The following is an 18,437-nucleotide window of genomic DNA, read 5'->3' on the forward strand; positions in this document are numbered from 1 at the left end:
ATGGCGAAAAAAAGAAAATTTCGCACGGACCACTTCAATATGCTTGTACTACCCGTGCGCAATAAGTTGAGACCTGGGGGCGGTGACGCCACAGACGCGTGGTTGTACTGTAGACAAAAAAATATTACAAGTTTCCACCCGCGACTCTGCCATTTTTTTTTTGATGTAGTGAGTGTTGTACTCGGAACAACACCGCCTTATATTTATTATACTTGAGCTATTACAAGCGTGCGAACTGAGTCATAATTATTTTTATTTAAGTCCAACACTTTTAACACGAGATTTCTCTCTCCACTATATAAAGTTTTACCCTTCATTATAACAATTAACTTAACAGACAAAATAACAAGCAGTAACTCTAATAACTATTAACGAAAAGATTATAAAATCGGAGCGCGTCGCCGTTGCGTGACGTAAGCAAGTACGAGTTTAAAAAATGGCGTTGTCTACAGTACAACACGGGAGCTCGAGGGGAAGTTACAGGGGAAGCGGGCGGAGGGTTGCATTCCAGGCGAGTCTCAACTTATCGCGCACGGGTAGTATACGAGTTGAAACAGATCATGCGATACCCATCGCGGACTATACCTGCAAAGAGTGCGGGTTGATAATTTTGATGGAGGAGTGCGTGGCGCACCACAGCCGCCCCTCCGACAGCAGCATGCTGCTCACGGGGCTTGCACCTGAGCCCACGGGGATCGTCGACCGCTCCGACCACGACCCGTCTACAAGGGACAAGCACAGAGATAAATAATCTGTAGGGAGTCAAGAAGGCGCCCCGGGAAAATGCCAAGAGCAAGTACCGAACGGGCGCCCTCCCGCGATTCGGCCCATATAACCGAGAGGTTGGTGGGGCCATGGGAGGTGGAGGGTTGAGGGTTTTTTTTATTTGCTAAATTATATGGACTAATTAAGTGGAAGAAGGTCTCGTTTATTTTATATAAGCTGAAAGTTTCTCTGCGCATTGTCCTGAACACATGGGGAAACGATCAGTGACTATGAAGTTTGGATCATGGTGACTTTTGCAGATAACTGGTATGTCTGGGGGACACCTAAGAGTCAAGACATATTAAAGTTATAAAAATAAAATATTATTAAGTTCAAGGGTGTCTAGCAGGGGGTTGCTACATACAATACTTAGAATGAGATCTTAGAGCGCACTCTGATTTAGTTTAGACTTAAGACAAAGATAAAACGAGACAGAGCTATATCTCTCACATAAATCTGTCTCGTATTAACTCAATCTTAAGTATGAACAAAGTCAAAGTGCGCTCTATAGATCTCAGTCTAAGAGCCCGTGGGGGCCAGACCTTCGTTTTTTTTATAAAAGCTGAAAGTTTTTCTGCACATTGTCCTGAACACAGGGGGAAACGATCAGTGACTATGAAGTTAGGATCATGGTGGCTTTGGGATATAACAGGTAGGTATGTCTGAATGTCTGGGGGACACCCCAAGAGTAGGACATATTATTAAAGTTTTAGGATGTCTGGTAGGGGGTGCCACGATGCTTAGTGTCTGATAATGCATGATGTGATTTCTAATACTACTTCGAAGAAAGTATTATAAAAAATACACTTTAAACTTTGACTTTGAAAGATTTTATACGTCTTTTTTATTTGTTATCTGCCAAAACCCCCATGATCCGAACTTCATAATCACTGATCCTGATATGTTGGGGACAATACGCATAGAAACTTTCAGGTTTTGTAAAATAACGAAGGTTTGGCCCTCATAGGCTCTTGCTGTATGATAAAGAATAAAGAGATTAAAATAATTAATGTGCATATTTACCGATATCTCGACAATACACCACAAGGTCGCCATTTCCAAGAGCAACAAACACTTTTCCCTCCACGTACCTGGAAATAGAAAGGTGTTCATCCATAAAATTAACCAGTTCATAAACATACCTACTTTTCATTAAAAAACCCGGCCAAGTGCAAGTCAGACTCGCACTCCGAGGGTTCGTATTACTGTCGTATTTTTTCGACATTTTGCACGATAAACCAAAAACTATTATGCATAAAAATAAATAAAAATCTGTTTTAGAATGTACCTACAAGTAAAGCCCTTTCATATGATACCCTCCTTGGAATAGTTATCTAACTTTGAAAATTGAAAACACTAATAATTATTATTAGTTCATGACCACAATTTAATTATTTTTGTTTGATAAAACCACAAATTCACGGTTCTCAGATTTTCCCCCTTATGTCTGCTATAAGACCTACCTACCTGCCAAATTTCATGATTCTAAATCAACGGGAAGTAACCTGTAGGTATTTTGACAGACCGAAAGACAGACAGACAACAAAGTGATCCTATAGTGGTCCAGTTTTTCCGTTTGAGGTACGGAAACCGGCATGCCTTAGAGTTCTCCACAACGTTCTCAAAGGTGTGTGAAAGTCTGCCAATCCACGCCTGGCTGGTGTGGTAGACTTCTAATTCTGAGAGGAGACCCGTTGTTGAGGAATCTTCTAGCGATGGGTTGATGATGATGATGAAATATTTCAGTTTCTGTACAATGGCAGTGATTCTGAGCACAACCTAATTTTAGTGTCTTCGCATGCTCTTCTTACTAATGTAATATGAAAAGGACAGACACAGTTTGACAGTTCTAAATTTAATTTTTAGATGGTAAAACCCGTGATTTTAGCGCGCAGTCGCGAACCTACTGTTTAAATTTCTATTGTGCACTAAAATTTAGAGTCTTTAAATGTGAAAGTCATGTTCCGTTCCTTTTTTAGTATTAGTAAAAAGAAAGGGATGCAGATACTCTAAATTTAGTTTAGAGAGAGACTAGAGAATCGGGGCCAATTGTTTCTTCAAAAAGTTTATCGGTCTATACTCACACAATGGAATGAACCCCAGAATTATGCTGTAACTTGACCTTGTTCTTCTTGATCCTGATGTTATCCAAGCAGTTGTACACGTGGATACAACCGTCCTCAGTGCCAAGCCACATTGTTGGCTGGTTGGCCGTGGTAGCACTGTCCTCTGACGATTGTCTACTGGCAGGCGATGAGAGGGTACCTGAATATGAAAGCATAAACGCTGTTATGGATCGCTTTAGGATATTTGATGATCCTAAGTTAGAAGCAAGACCTGTGGGAGCATGAACGAATAGCCCAGTGCTATCCACTTACACAAATACCAAGACACTACACGTATTAGAGTGAAGTTGTCTGTGGCTAACGTCGTATCAGTCAGTTGTTCAATCGATATTCCTTTTCGAGAGAGCGTGAGCGCCGGATGTGCGTACTGATTGATAAGAAAAACGACATGGCAGCCATCAACAACGACCATGTGTAATTAAATCCAAAGAAATCTCCGTCATATGTTATATTATGTCAATTTTCAGGATACAAGCTATCTCTGTGGTTAAGAGTGGTTCATCGACTGAGCCTTGAAAAGGAACAGACAGGAAAACAGATAGATAGACAGATACTTTCGTATTTATGACATTAGCTAATAATGTTAGTAAATATTCTACATCAGGTAGAACAGCAGTGTATAGTTCTGAAATTGTACAGATAAGATTTATAACATTATAAAGCAAAGGTAAAAGATCAAAAAAACAGTTCGTACCAGCCATTATGCGTCCAGGAACTAAGTAGCATAAAAACATGAGAACACAGTGTTTAGATGATAAGTGATTAGATGACAGTGCAACCACAGATTATGGAGTAATTAGGTTACCAGTTAATTTTAATGACTATTAAAATATTAGTCAACTAGGAACAATTAAAACACAAACTAGAAGATCTATACAATACAAGAAGGGCAGTGGTAACAGGTAGAGGGAAGTCCAGTTGCATGACAAGCGATCAGTTACGTTAAAAGCAAAATGGCTTGCGTTGCACAATTAAAAATTCACCTTTTTCGAGAAGGTATGAACTGACTTGTGCAACCCACTACTATTTATTGGATAAAAATTTTAACACATTCCACCCTCATTTTTCTACAACCGCACCGCGCGCCACCGTAAGGAATTTCACCCTCACCACCTGGTGCACTTCGACCGTTCGCTGTGCTAGATCCTTCTTTCCACGCACATGCAAACTGTAGAACCAACTCCCATCGGCGGTGTTCCCACTAGATTACAACACGGGGTTATTCAAGGTGCGGACAAACAAATAAAAGGCCGGCAACGGCAACGCATCGGCAGTTCCTCTGGTGCTGCAAATGTTCATGGGCGGCGGTAATCACTTAACATCAGGTGACCCGCCTGCTAGTTTGCTCGCTATCTCTATTTAAAAAAAAAACAAGAATGTCACACAACTGGGCCTTAATAAATTAGGAAACAAAGGTAGACAGAAGTGAAGTGCCAACAATCGGTTATTTCATTGCATTTAAAAGTAACTATCAGGGTTCAGTGAAGGGTACAGAAAACGCCAAGGAAAGTCACGAATTCAATTAGGGTCTCCCTATATCTACCAACGTGGAATCTGCTTGAGCCGGTTCGAAAAACTTTATGCGCGTGGACTACGAAAACTTCAAACTCCTATTTTACCCCCTTAGTTGTTGAATTTTCAAAAAAAAATCTTAGCGGACGTCTACGTCATAATAGCTATCTGCATGCCAAAATTCCCCCTGATCCGTCCGTAGTTTGAGCGCTGATATATCAGTCAGTCAGTCAGTCAGCTTTTCATCCATACTAATATTATAAATGCGAAAGTGTGTCTGTCTGTCTGTCTGTCTGCTAGCTTTTCACGGCTCAACCGTTCAACCGATTTTGACGAAATATGGTACAGAGGTAGCTTGCAACCCGGGGAAGGACACTTTTTAGCCCGGAAAATTTAAGAGTTCCCACAGGATTTTTAAGAACCTAAATCCACGCGTACGAAGTCGCGGGCATTAGCTAGTTTTATATATTTAGAAGACTAGATATACAGACAGACCGTCAATCGTCGTGTGAATGGTGTGGTGATACGCACTTCGTTTAAGCCGATTCCGCGTCGCAAGATATAGAGAGACCCAAAAAGTGCTGATAAACTTGAGCATTCACTTGTAATGAGCATTCGTGCGAATGTTACATTACAAAAAAATACTAGAACATTTTAGCGAGCATTCTATCGAGCGTTGTAGCGAGCATTCTAGCGAGCAGATTTGCTTGGGACTTTTTGCCGAGCCAAGCTTCTGTAATCGTTCCGCGCTTCGCCCACCGACGCTTTGCATCGAGACGAGCATCGAATAGAGCGTTCGCTAAAATTCTCAAGACGTTCGTAGCACTGTGCTTGGCTAGATTGTTGGCTCGGCTCGTTGTTCAGTTCGACAAAAATAAAAACGGCGAATGCTCGATGTTCTGTTACAAGTGAATGCTCAAGTTTATCAGCACCTTTATAGGCAGTTGTAGAATTAATATAGAAGAAGTAGCAGTGCTTAATGAGCAAACACAACCACCCACTGAATTTTGTATACCTAATAAGTTCTCACCAGATGTAATCCCCATCGCCTGCTTATCAACAGCTGGATTCGAATTGGACTTCATCACTGGGTGTACTGGGATATTCTGGCCTGTGTGTGGCGTGCTAAGACTCTTGTTGTGGTTTGGAGTCAGAGTTCCTCGGTGGTTGAGGCTGGAGGTGAGGCTGCTGTGGAGTCGGAGGCTTGCAGATTCTTGGCTTCTTTCGGATAAGGCATCTTGGTTTTCTGATGTTGAGGACCCGTCGTCTTCGTCGTCGCTTGATGATGAACTGTTTTTAAATTGAGAGGTTGTTTATGTTTTTAACTAAATAAAATGGGCAATTTTACCTACGACTAACATAACTACAAGTTTTTTTTCTTAAATAGGTACCGTTCTGTTAGTTTCTGCTAAAGTTATTTGAGAGCATAATTTAATTGTCAGAATTTGTTGTCTTTTCCCACAGTCGATAGTATGAGTTTTCAAAGGTTTCGCAGTTGCAAAAGTAGTAAACAAGCTAAAATTAAAATAAAATCCCTGCTAATATCATAAATGCGAAAGTGTGTCTGTCTATCTGTCTGCTAACTTTTCACGGCCCAACTTTTTAACCGATATTAATGAAATTTGGTGCAAAGCTAGCTTACATCCCATAGGAGATCCATCACAGAGGAAGGACAAAGGCTATTTTTTATCCCGTAAAATCAAAGACTTTCAAAAGAGAGGGAGAAATTCAACCCTGAAAATATTACACTCCCTTTTTTGGGCAGTCGTGTAAAAATACTGATGGCAAAGAACGTTCTTATTATTCAAGAAGAACTAGGAAAACCTTTATTGGAACTACTCATGCAATAAAAGAAAAATCAAATTAGGAACCTGTCTAGTCGTATATTCTTGCAGCTTTCATCAGGGTCCGATATGCTGATTCCGGGTTTTGTTGATCCGGTGCAGCTGTTCAATGAGCTCGTACTTCTGTAAAAATAAAATTGGTTTGCACTGAAAACTTGTTTCTTCAGCGTAAGTTATAGCTTAAGGTCAAGTTATAACGTGCGTATGTAACGTACGTCACGTGCACGGGACGGGACGGGAAGATTTATTGAAAAACTACTATTGGATAACTCGAAAACGGACAAGACAGGACGTTCTAGTTATCCAATAATAGTTCAAGAAATCCTCCCGTCCCGTCCCGTGTACGTTTCAACGTTACAAATTTCAAACTCCTATTTCACCCCCTTAGGGGTTGAATTTTCAAAAATCCTTTCTTAGCGGATGCCTACGTCATAGTAGCTTTCCGCATGCCAAATTTCAGCCCGATCCATCCAGTAGTTTGAGCTGTGCGTTGATAGATCAGTCAGTCAGTCAGTCAGTCACCTTTTCCTTTTATATAGTTAGATTAGGTAGTGATTAATATGGTATGGGAGCGGTTTGCAGGCTCGACCGTACCAAAGGGAGATCTCCCACCGAGCGGTTGGTTGTGCTCGGTAGCGCCAGCTGGGCCGACGGTTGTGTCTTGAAACTTCTTTATATGGTCCAGATTGCAGAAAACTCCGTTAGTGCGAGTACTGTCGGCGGTACATTTGTTCGGGACTACGTCATGAAATGTTATCGATTAAATAGCGCCATCTAGTATTAAATAAAAAATGAAGTCTTACGGTATATCTAAGGTCTGCTGCCTGGTGAGCGCTGGCGCCGGCGGCACACAGGCCACACACAGTATCCTGGCGTTACATACTCCGTTGCACGACGTGACTTGAGGTTTTGGGGACAATGTGAGTACGCAAACTTGACCCACATAGCCATCACTATTGCAGACCTGCAATTTTGGATTTTAATAATTAATAATAATAGGTACATAGTTTTTTTAATAGAGATAGCGAGCAAACGAGCAGGCGAGTCGATAATTTAAAATGGTTTCACACACAAAACTAAAAAAGGACGTGGATTTTACGCGTTTTGGAAGATCCTCTATTTAATTAACACTGAGAAATAATTTATTTTTGACATAGTCAAATACCGTATTGAAGGTAATAAATTAATTGTAGATTTTTAGTATTTGAACATGTTACCCAAACATCAGGAGATTGTCCTTTGGGTGGCAGCGTGGGGGCGGCGCAAGTAAACTGTAATCCAGCTCTAGTCTTCCTTATTGGAACTGGTGACAAGAACTCGGGAGCTGGTCTCTCTTGTCCATACACACCTGAAATGTATATATTTCTAAGGTTATTATACGAGACTAGCTTATGCTCGCGACTTCGACAAATATCGCGACTACACAAATTTGAAACCCCTATTTCTCTCCCATAAGGATTGAATTTTCAAAAATCCTTTCTTAGCGAATGCCTACGTCATTATAGGTATCTGCATGCCAAATTTCAGCCCGATCCGTCCAGTAGTTTAAGCTGTGCGTTGATAGATCAGTCAGTCAGTCAGTCAGTCAGTCACCTTTTCCTTTTATATATTTAGATACAGCTAAATATCATAATAAACAAATCGTATTTTTCAGTATAATATTCTTCGCAGATAGTCTACTGATTAAACTTTTCCACGGATTGCTAAATTTTGACGTTATATCGAACACTATGTGGCAGGTAGGTTAAAATAAAATATACTCGTATATAGCTAAAGACCTAGAGAGTGACATATAGTCCGCAACAGGTTGAGATGGCAATTGGGTTGGTGGACACCCGCGCTCGCCCGCACCAAGTTAGCGCGGAAGCTGTGCGGGGCGTTCCCTCCTCAATTGCCATTTCGACCTGTCGCGTGCTATAGGCTATTTCTCATCCCTGAGTTACAAAATCTAAATCCACGTGGCGTCATCTTTTATAATGATAGTGAATAAATAAATACTTACAAAGCTTCTGTTTGGTCTCATTAATCAGTTCCTCCCAATTACTCCTCTTTTCAGTTTTAGGGAATATAATAGTAAGGCTCTCGGGGCCGCTCCTAAAAATAAGTCTGCAGCGTTAGTTATGGATAAAGCGGAATACATATCTGACCAGTGAACGACAAAGCATAGAAATATTCCGTATGCTCCATGAAGTCTCTACCGTGGTAGATGGTGCAAATTTAATCAACCGCAAACGATTGTCGATTGACGCTTTGTAACTGTCACTGTGAGTTGGCCAATTATGACAACAAGCAGTGTCACGTGACACACAGTACGAACCAATCATAAGCCTGTTGCGATTTAAACAGACGTGAGTTTGTGGCCTCTATTTTCGAATGGCAATTTGCTAGAAACGCGTGTTCTATGCTTAGTCGTTCACTGTATCTAACCACAGATTCGCCAAAAAAAATTTATTTGAAAATTAAACGACTTTCTGAAAGAAACGCCCTTCCTTTGCAATCAAAAAGTAGGTTCTTTAAAACACATTTTCAAATTATTATAAGAGAAATCAAATTAATTGGGTGCATTTTGGGTGCATACCAAATGATAAACTGAAAGATAAAAAACTATATGTTTTACATTCGCCATGACAATAATTTCAAATCCCTACTGCAAGGCCTAAACTCCTCTTACACTGATGTTGGCCGCGGATGTCCGTCGCGCGTACCTACACTATACGCTATCCGTGGAAAGAAGTTGGTATAGCATTCTCCCTGTTCCGTAATTCCATACAAATGATAGAGACAATGTTCGCAAAGGTGAGTGAAGCCTACCAATCCGCACATGGCCAGCGTGGTAGACTATGGCCAAAACCCTTCTCACACTGAGAGGAGACCCGTGCTCTGTAGTGAGCCGGCGATGGGTTGATCATGATGATGATAGAGACAATCAAGAACAGAAACAAGAAAGAATATGGATACAAGCGGCGCAAGAGCGTGGCGTGTGGAAGTCCCTACAAGAGATCTATGTCCAGCAGTGGACGTCTATCGGTTGATGATGATGATGATGATGATGATGATGATGATGATGATGATGATAGAGACAAAAATCTCAGTGGGTGTTAACCATTTTTAGCCACCAATCAATCACAAACATATTTTCAATAAACATTCGAAATTCAAATCGATATTTTTTTAAAACATTCGAAATTCAATTCGAAAATGTTTTCAAAAAACATTTGAAATTCAATTAGAAAACAGTTTTGTTTGTGATTGGTTGGTGCCTCAAAATGGTAACCGCCCACTGAGATTTTCACCTCTATCATTTGTATGGGATTGCGTAACAAAGAGAAGAAGTTAGTATAACTTCTTTCCACGGATAGGGTATACCTAATCGCATTGTCAGCGTTAGCAACGTCATATAAAAGATGTATAGACGGCACTGTAATACTGTACTTTCTGACTGACAATCCAATAACGTGGCGATACAGATATCCTGGCAGTGACGCCTCACTTCGTACCATGAAATCACTAGGTACCCATACTGTAAATGCGAAAGTGATTGTTTGTTGGTTAATCCTTCAATCACACCTCAACGGAACAACGGATTAACGTGATTTCTTACATGGGTATGTATAGTTTAAGACCTGGAGAGGAGTAACATAGACTACTTTTTATCCCGGATAATCCAATGAGTCCTAAAGCCTAAAACAGAAGTCGCGATCATCAGCAACTAGATCAATAAATTATCCACCATATTATTAAGACGGTAATTATTTTTAACTGATGGTAAATTGATATGAGTGACTAGCGTACGTGAATCGGCGTAGAAGGAATTCAAGCCTCAACTAAAAATAAAATAGTCCGTTGATAAAAAAAAAACAACAACAGTCAACGGTTTGTTGTGTACTTGTAAAAAGCTAACTTAACTGCTAAAATGGTTCACGTACCATCGAGATCAAATAGTGCGTAGTACACGCATGCTATTCATACGTCTGTGTAAAGAAAATCACAATTTTACGTAGTTCTTCAGCAATGCTTAATTAGATCATTTATTAAGTCGGTGCATATGTTCATCCGCTTTTTTTTTTATTATCTATCAAAAAATGTCTTACGCTACCTAAAACTATCCTATTATTCTCAATTTAAGACATTTGAAAGGGAAATGCCAGATTACTATGAAATTTTTCATTTTCTACATCTCTTACTCTACGCTACGGTCAATAAAATTAATGGTTTCTTCACAAAATTATTATGGAACATATGAGGTATATTGGTGTCTGTTTACTAAGAGGAAACAAATGTATGGTAACGACAGTAGACGCAAAATCAATGAACTTAATAACTATCCCAATGAGGCTTATATATTTGGAGTCAACCACTCTAATGGAAGCAAGCCGCCAAGCTGATCTTATTTGCACTTGGGAATTAGGTTGAGATCTATACAGTGCACTTTGACTTGATAAAAGGCGCCCTAAGCACGTCCTTAACGATCCCGATGATCAAACCATGACCGACAATGGTTTCTATCTCGTAGCGCTAAGCAATTCAATATTATTACAGTGTCTTCGCCGGCGAAGACGAGGTCCCCGATTTCTAACGTCACCCCGACGTGGACTAACCAGTAGTCCAACCAGTTCACCCATCCCAACGTCATCCTAAGCCGTGGTTCGAGCCTCACAGGCGCCCTTAGGAGGACGTTGCCCCCCGACCTCTTGAATTATTTCTTCAAGCCCCCAGGCGGAGCTTCGCACTGGCCACCCCTTCCTGTGACACTGTAGCGGCCAGTAGGGCCTACGCAGCAAAGTCAATCCGAACAACATAATATTAATATCTCTCGTTTTATCTGAATCTTAAGTCTAAGCAAAGTCAAAGATTGCTCTATAGATCTGTCTTAAATCTGTCTTATATTAATTTATTGCAATTTACTACAATCTTTTTGATAGTGTATTAAAAACGCACAAACTTATGCACCAACACAATACATGAAAGTATACTTACGAAGTATTAACGCTAATTTCCATGTAACATAGCTGCATATCACTATTCTGCCTGTCTGACAGCTGTCGATTGACCGTGTGTAACATTTCTCTTACTATCTCCTCTAAATGTGCGTGATGAGTATGTAACGCTGCCACATGTTCTGATATTTGAGTGAGGGTATTGACGTCTTCTGTTAATGTTTCCACTTCGTGCATTATTCGCCTAAGATTTTCGTCTTTGGCTGAAAAATAGAAATCATGTTTTTTTATAGCAATTCTTTACTGACGTTTACCGTTTCAGCTTGAGACTAGCAATTTTTGTTTTGGCATGGTTTTGGCGCAATTTATTGACATTTAATCAGATACTAATAAGCAGACTTCTAGTACTTTTACGTACTAGGGTAAAGGGCTCCAGTAAATAAACGAATAAGAATTATCCTGACTTCGACCTAAAATTAAGGTATTATATGAGAATAGTTCTATATCCATCCATACTAATATTATAAATGCGAAAGTGTGTCTGTCTGTCTGCTAGTTTTTCACGGCCCAACAGTTTAACCGATTTTGATGAATTTTGGTACAGAGGTAGCTTACATCCTAGAAATTGGCATAGACAATTTTTCATCCCGGAAAATCAAAGAGTTCCAACGGGATTTTTACAAAACATAAATCCACGCGGACGAAGTCGCGGGCATAATCTAGTTGTATGTTTCATCATCATTTTTTTCAATATTTTTTTTTAGAGACCAACTGACAAGTTTTTCTCGGTAGGAAGAGCGTTTCAGACCAGTAGTAGATTCACTTGAAGTGTATTTTTATGAAAAAGATTTCTGTTTCAAAAGATATAGATAGAGTTATAGATTAGTTTATTATAAGCCAAATTAAAATCTTCTTACCTTTAACAATTTCTAAATCAGCTAACGATATCCTCGTCAAAAGTTTGTACTTATTTCCTTCCATTTGACTTGCTATGCTACTTTGGTATGTTCTGAAATGAAATATCAATCATCATTAATCATTACGACCGATTCTACAAACGTTAAATGTTAGTTCAATACCTATAGAGAGAGAGCCAGCGTGTGCCAGACCTTCCTTATTTTATAAAAGCTGAAAGTTTCTCTGTGTATTGTCCCCAACACTGGTAGGAACGTTTGTTTGTCTTAATCTTACGTCAAAATATAAAATCTAATATTTTTATATTTTATTCAGAATAGTAATAGAAATCACGACATGCATTGCCAGACACAGGGTGAAATAAAATAAACGCACTCTGACTTAGCTTAGACTTAAGACAGAGTTAAAACGAGACAGCTAGGTATATCTCTCACATAAATCTATCTCGTTTTAACTCGATCTTAAGTCTGAGCAAAGTCAAAGTGCGCTCTATAGATCTCAGCCTTAGTGTCGTGGGGACGCCCACCAGACGTTAATAATTTATTAAAATACTAAGTGTCTGGCAAAACATGACGTGATTTCTAATACTATTCTGACCAAAATAAAAAACTAGACTTTATACTTTTATACAAGATTTTTTACACCTTTATTACCTGTTATCTCTCAAAGCCACCATGATTGAAACAAACGTTCCTCCCAGTGTTGGGGACAATACGCAGATAAACTTTCAGCTTTTATAAAATAAGGAAGGTCTGGCACGCGCTGGCTCTTAGTTTACTTACGGAATGGGTTTCTTTATAGTGCCAGTTCTTCTTTTAAAACTCGTGATCAAGAGTGTATCGTTAAAGAGGAAAAGAGCTCTATCTTTAATGGTACCTTGAGCTGAGGGCATAGTAACCATTTCGTGTCTAATAAACATCCTATCTGCAGTCACCAAATTTGATAGGCCCTCGATCATTTGTTCTAGTTCCCGTAACGTTTGTTGCTGTTGTTCTAATTCTAGACTTTCTCTTTCAGTACAGTTTATTAGCTCTAATAGATCGTGTATTTCTTTTTGAGCTTCGAGCAGCAATTTGTGGTCTGGGTGTGTTGGGTCTGAAAAATTACAGACGATTTTTTTAAAATTTTACTTCAAACTTAGTACAAGTTAGGTACTAATTACCAGCTTGGTTAGCCTTCTGTGTTACCTAAACGCCAACAATTATGAGATTATTTATATTTATATTTGTTTGTGCCAAAAACATTTACAGTAAAGAGAAAAAGAGAGTAACAGGGAGGGAGAGTAAAGAGAGAGTGGACAGGGAAGCACTTATCTCTATGAGAGATCTCTACCAGTGTGTGTGCGTCTACCCTTGAGTGCGAGTATAGGGCTGGACACACAAATTCTTCAAAAGCCGGAAACGCATTGCCTATTATAGTGATTCCTCTGGTGCTGCAATGTTTCACGGGTAGCGGTAATCAGGTGAAAATTGATGCTGCAAGGGTGTTCCAAATCTTAGCGGTTCGAATAAGAAATGAGGAGGCAAATCGCTTTGTACGTATCCGTGGAATTTCGACTAGGCACGGGTGCAGACCTTGGTGATGCCTATTGCGGTACGATAGTACAAAGGTGAAGAAGGAAACAGATCGAACAGTTCTTCAGCACACTCTCCGAAATACATCCTGTAAAATAATAAAGAAGATTAGGTACCTGTATGTTTGATCAACCTCTGTATAAGCAGTTTGTAGCTTGGGAACTTCTGTACTGGCTTGATAAGAAGATTGTCCAGGGACAGTTTTCCCTTGTGATCCCTTGCCATAGCGTCGAGAAATTTTGCGAACGCTGGTCTGGAAGCCGCCGAAGTCTTGATCGTTTCCTTCGCTTTCTTCAGATTGTTGATGAACGACATGTATGTGTCCATAACGGTGGGTTTTGTAAACTGAAAGATTAAAAGAGAAGATACATGCAAAATTAGTATGATGCCTGTTTCAAGAAATTAATTTTGCCCAGGAATTATGTGATCAAATACGTTGTTTTTGGAACATCCTTCGTCAAAGTTCCTTAAAAATTCTTTCTTCTCTTCTTTTTTTATTTTATCCAGATACAAGTTAGCCCTTGACTGCAATCTCACCTGGTGGTAAGTGATGATGCAGTCTAAGATGGTAGCGGGCTAACCTGGAAGGGGTATGGCAGTTTTTATTAAACCCATACCCCTTACCTTACCCTTACCCCCTTAATTACAAGGAAGTAAAGGGATACTTCCTTGGCAACCTATGAGCATGCCGGGTTGCGTCGGGGATATCTCCTTGGCTCCTGTCGTGACGATATAATAGTCGCACGTATAATACATAAATAATAATGTCACCTGTTAAATTATATGTGTATCTGCATGTGTATGTATATGCATATATGTATGTATATACATATATGTGTAGGTATATGTATTATATGTTCTTTGTTTTTAACATTAAGTTAGTATATTATAATATAGTAATTCTAATTTTCTTATTTCTAATTTTGTTTTTTGACAAAGTAGGCATGATGTAATGCGCAGACGTACGCATTGAGGGTCAAACCTCTGTGGTTTTTTTACAATGCGTACTACCTATTATATGTAAATTTTCTTGTATGTTAATAATAAATAAAAAAAAAAAAAAAAAAAAAATTATTCCTTGAAGAGGTTTTCTATTTCCACAGAAGCGAAGCGGAGAAGTGTTCAGCAGATCAATCAGATTACCTATTAATAGTTTTATCACATCATCTCTCAATACTTAATCTAATTGAATGAAGCACACATCGTGGACCACTTTACTCGTCTCCATTTTATTCCAAAAGTACCCTTTTAAATTGTAGAAAGGACGGACATAGGCTATTTTTTATTCCCGAAAATTAAAGAGTTCCCACGGGATTTTTAAAAACCTAAATGGACTTGTATGATGTCACGGGTATCATCTCAGTAATATTAATAAATTAACTCACAACATCTAGGAAAACGTCTCCAATTTTCTGCTGCAGGTCCCATTGTTCCAGCCTCCGCCTCAACTGCTCCAGGAAAACTTGGTGCACATTCAAGATGGCCGGCACCTGGTAGAATATCTCGTCCACCACGAACGCGTCGAGGAGCCCAGCATTCTCTGGGCTTTTGAGGGGTTGGAGGTATTTCTTGAAATAAAAAATAATTCTAAGGAAACTATTGTCATGATAGTTTCCTAATAATATCTTACTTAAAAAAACAATAAAGAAATTACGACAGTATCTAAACAGTTTGCCAAAAAGATTTTCGCCAATTCGTTTATTACTTACTAGCAACCCGCCCCGGCTTCGCACACGCTAGCTTATTACAATTTTCGTAGGGATCTCTTATTTTTAAAAATAAAATATGACCTGTGTCACTCAGGAATAACGTAGCTTTCTACTGGTGAAAGAATTTTCAAAATCGGTTCAGTAGTTCCAGAGATGACCCAGTACAAAAAAACTTACAAACTTTACCTCTTTATAGTTTAGTATAACCATAAAGAAATACCTTACATATCGATCATAATCTAAAGGGTAATACATACATCTTACGTCCTATGAAGATGACGTAAAATTCAGTTATCGGTATAGAAATGCATTACCGATAAATTTGGGGTGACCTCCGATGAAAACGATCGAAGAGGGTAATATTAGGGGTAATATGGGGTAACACAATAACTGAGCCCGAACCGCTAAAGTGTCAGTATCGGGTAGAGAATTAACGAGCAATTGTGGTTAAGGATATTGGTTTTAGTAGGTAGGCGAAGATCTTAGCTTAGGCTCTAGCGTTTGTAGAGTCCCGTATTTCCAGAGTAAAAAGGGAACCCTTATAGGATTTCTTCGTTGTCTGTCTGTCTGTCGTGTCTGTCAAGTCATGGGAATCAAAACCTATAGTATATACTTGCCGTTGGTCTAGAATCATTAAAGGCAGGTAGCATTTGCATTGACATAAAGCACAAGTAAAGAGAGAAATCCGAAAACTGTGAATTTGTGGTTCGGTACATCACAAAAAAAAATAAAGAGTTATTTTTGTACTATGGTACATGACCCTTCGTGTGCTAGTCCGACTCGTACTTGACCGGATATTAGTAATAAATTCTGTATATAGCACCTCTTTAATAACAAAATATACTTTTACTTTATGGTTAACTAAGTATAGAACCTGATGTTGATAGCTTTGTCAAATATTAAATGGGTCTTCCCATTTTAGTACATTATTAGAGTTAGTGGGTACAAAGCCATTATATTATACTAGCTTATACCCGCGACTATGTCCGCGTGGACTACACAAATTTCGAACCCCTATTTTACCCCCTTAGGGGTTGAATTTTGAAAAATCCTTTTTTAGCGAATGCCTACGTCATAACAGCTATCTGCATGGCTTTCAGCCCGATCCGTCCAGTAGTTTGAGCTGCAGATCAGTCAGTCAGTCAGTCAGTCAATCAGTCATCCTTTCCTTTTATAATATTTAGATTATAAAAATAAGCTTAAGGGCAAAATCATTATCAAGGGATCACGGATTCGTTATATCTGACAAGACAGGATTGAGGAATTTACAAGATTAGAAAACAGGCAGGCTTGGAATTGAAAGATTGTAAAAATAAATTTTCTCGGAGTAAGAAAATCAGGATTTAGGTCTCGCTTAGGAGAAATTGATAAAATGCAGGGAATCAGTGCCATTATAGCTCCAAGTAATGTAATAAAGACTCCTCGAGCTACTAAGTGCTGTAGTAAAGCGGAAAATTTGCGCGCATTTGCGGACAGGGATATCACGCTATGTTCAATAATGTCCTCCTGGCCTTCTGGCCCAGTCCGTGACGATCAGCATATTCTGCTATTATATATCGGAGAATCGCCTAGATTCAATTCCACGTGATGACTTCCAATATCTGCGATGTTGTTTTTCTTATCTTTTTATTAGTCAATGCGTACGTGCGACGCTGTCAGCCTCTCGACAACGAATGTGTCGACAGAAAGCACTATTGCTATTGACTGATAATAGTTTATTTTTTATGGATTGTACTTCTTAATTTACGAGTAGGTTCTATTCAAATCATTTTAATAAGGATTATGACGTCGTACGTTCGTATGCATTATAATATTCTCCGACATGGACATTCTGAAAGCAACGCGCTCTCGCGTTGCCTCTCGTTCACATTCAACCTAAGACCGTGCATTGACTATCTCATATCGGTGTAATCGCAAAGCGTTGAGGTTTTTAGCGTTATTCAACTCATTCAAAGGTCGAACAGTCTACTGCTTTGTTGGTTCAGGTCATCTTGTCTTGATTAAGTGTCAGTAAACTTTAGTTGACTAAAAATTCAGTGAGAGAAATTGATAAAATGCAGGGAATCAGTGCCATTAGAGCTCCGAGTAACGTAATAAACTCTCCTCGAGCCACTAAGTGCTGTAGTAGAGCGGAAAATTTGCGCGCATTTGCGGACAGGGATGTCACCCCTGGCCTTTCTTAACATAATACCTTTTTTAGCCCAATCCGTGACAATTAGCATATTACTACATGTTAGCGTAAGTAAATATAAGTTATTAAACTTTAGTAGTAAAAATTCCGTAAGAGAAAATTGATAAAATGCAGGGAATCAGTGCCACTATATACCTCCGAGTAACGCAATAAACACTCCTCGAGCCACTAATACCCGTACTCAGAGTCGCTGAATCCTTACTTAAGTTTAGTTAAAACGAGACAGAGCTATATCTCTTACATAAAACTGTCTCGTTTTAACTCAATCTTAAGTACCTATTAGCGACTCTGAGTTCGACTGTATGTGCTGTAGTAGAGCGGAAAATTTGCGCGCATTTGTGGACAGGGATGTCACGTCACGTCCATTTAATTCGTTTCAATGGATTTTGTAAATGAAGCGAATATGGGATTAAGGATATTAGGATTAACACCAACTGTAATCCCTCCACTGGTAGCATAGTTTTCAAATTGAAATTGGCTTTCAACAAATAGAAAACAAATTAAGAATGTCGTCGTCGCCATTCGTCGTTTTAGCTACTGTTGGACGTACGTATTTTGCAAGGATTTTCTCAAAACATGACGTTTTGCTTGTCGTTCGTCGTTTTAACGGATAAATGTCACTGCTGGAAATAGGTATCTTGCAAGAATTTTCACCAAACGTGGAGTGGTGGCTGCTCAGTGTAGTGGGCCGGTAATGGGTTGATCAAACGATGATGATCAATTTTGAATATGTAGTGCATAAAGGTGCAAAAGGGGCATTCTTTGTGAACCGTGCACTTTGTTCATTGCTATATAGATGATCTCTATATATAAAAATGAATCGGTAAATCTCGAGAACAGCTGAACCGATTTCGCTAAATCTTT

The 18,437-nt window shown here is 39.2% G+C and overlaps 1 protein-coding gene and 1 long non-coding RNA gene across 5 annotated transcripts in view; one reads left to right on the forward strand and one right to left on the reverse strand.

The window, feature by feature from the left end:
- Window positions 1-18,437, forward strand: part of LOC138403852 (uncharacterized) — a 365,474-nt gene that overhangs the window by 228,810 nt on the left and 118,227 nt on the right. The window lies entirely within an intron of this gene.
- LOC117992198 (rho guanine nucleotide exchange factor 17) overlaps window positions 1-18,437 on the reverse strand; it is a 128,600-nt gene that overhangs the window by 4,922 nt on the left and 105,241 nt on the right. For 2 of the 4 annotated variants that reach the window (XM_069505867.1, XM_069505869.1), the window contains exons 5-18: window positions 15,059-15,241; window positions 13,790-14,018; window positions 12,882-13,194; window positions 12,102-12,193; window positions 11,225-11,447; window positions 8,250-8,341; window positions 7,465-7,595; window positions 7,051-7,211; window positions 6,275-6,370; window positions 5,434-5,693; window positions 3,586-3,606; window positions 2,850-3,030; window positions 1,789-1,856; window positions 586-722 (exon numbers count right to left, since the gene is read on the reverse strand). In XM_069505867.1, coding sequence (XP_069361968.1) covers window positions 586-722; window positions 1,789-1,856; window positions 2,850-3,030; window positions 3,586-3,606; window positions 5,434-5,693; window positions 6,275-6,370; window positions 7,051-7,211; window positions 7,465-7,595; window positions 8,250-8,341; window positions 11,225-11,447; window positions 12,102-12,193; window positions 12,882-13,194; window positions 13,790-14,018; window positions 15,059-15,241 — 2,187 coding nt within the window. Of the gene's footprint in view, window positions 1-585; window positions 723-1,788; window positions 1,857-2,849; window positions 3,031-3,585; window positions 3,607-5,418; window positions 5,694-6,274; window positions 6,371-7,050; window positions 7,212-7,464; window positions 7,596-8,249; window positions 8,342-11,224; window positions 11,448-12,101; window positions 12,194-12,881; window positions 13,195-13,789; window positions 14,019-15,058; window positions 15,242-18,437 lie in introns of all 4 variants that reach the window. The other 2 variants (XM_034979857.2, XM_069505868.1) reach the window with 2 other exon arrangements.

The sequence above is a fragment of the Maniola hyperantus genome, chromosome 21, assembly GCF_902806685.2.
Source record: "Maniola hyperantus chromosome 21, iAphHyp1.2, whole genome shotgun sequence".
Taxonomy (NCBI): Eukaryota; Metazoa; Arthropoda; class Insecta; order Lepidoptera; family Nymphalidae; genus Maniola; species Maniola hyperantus.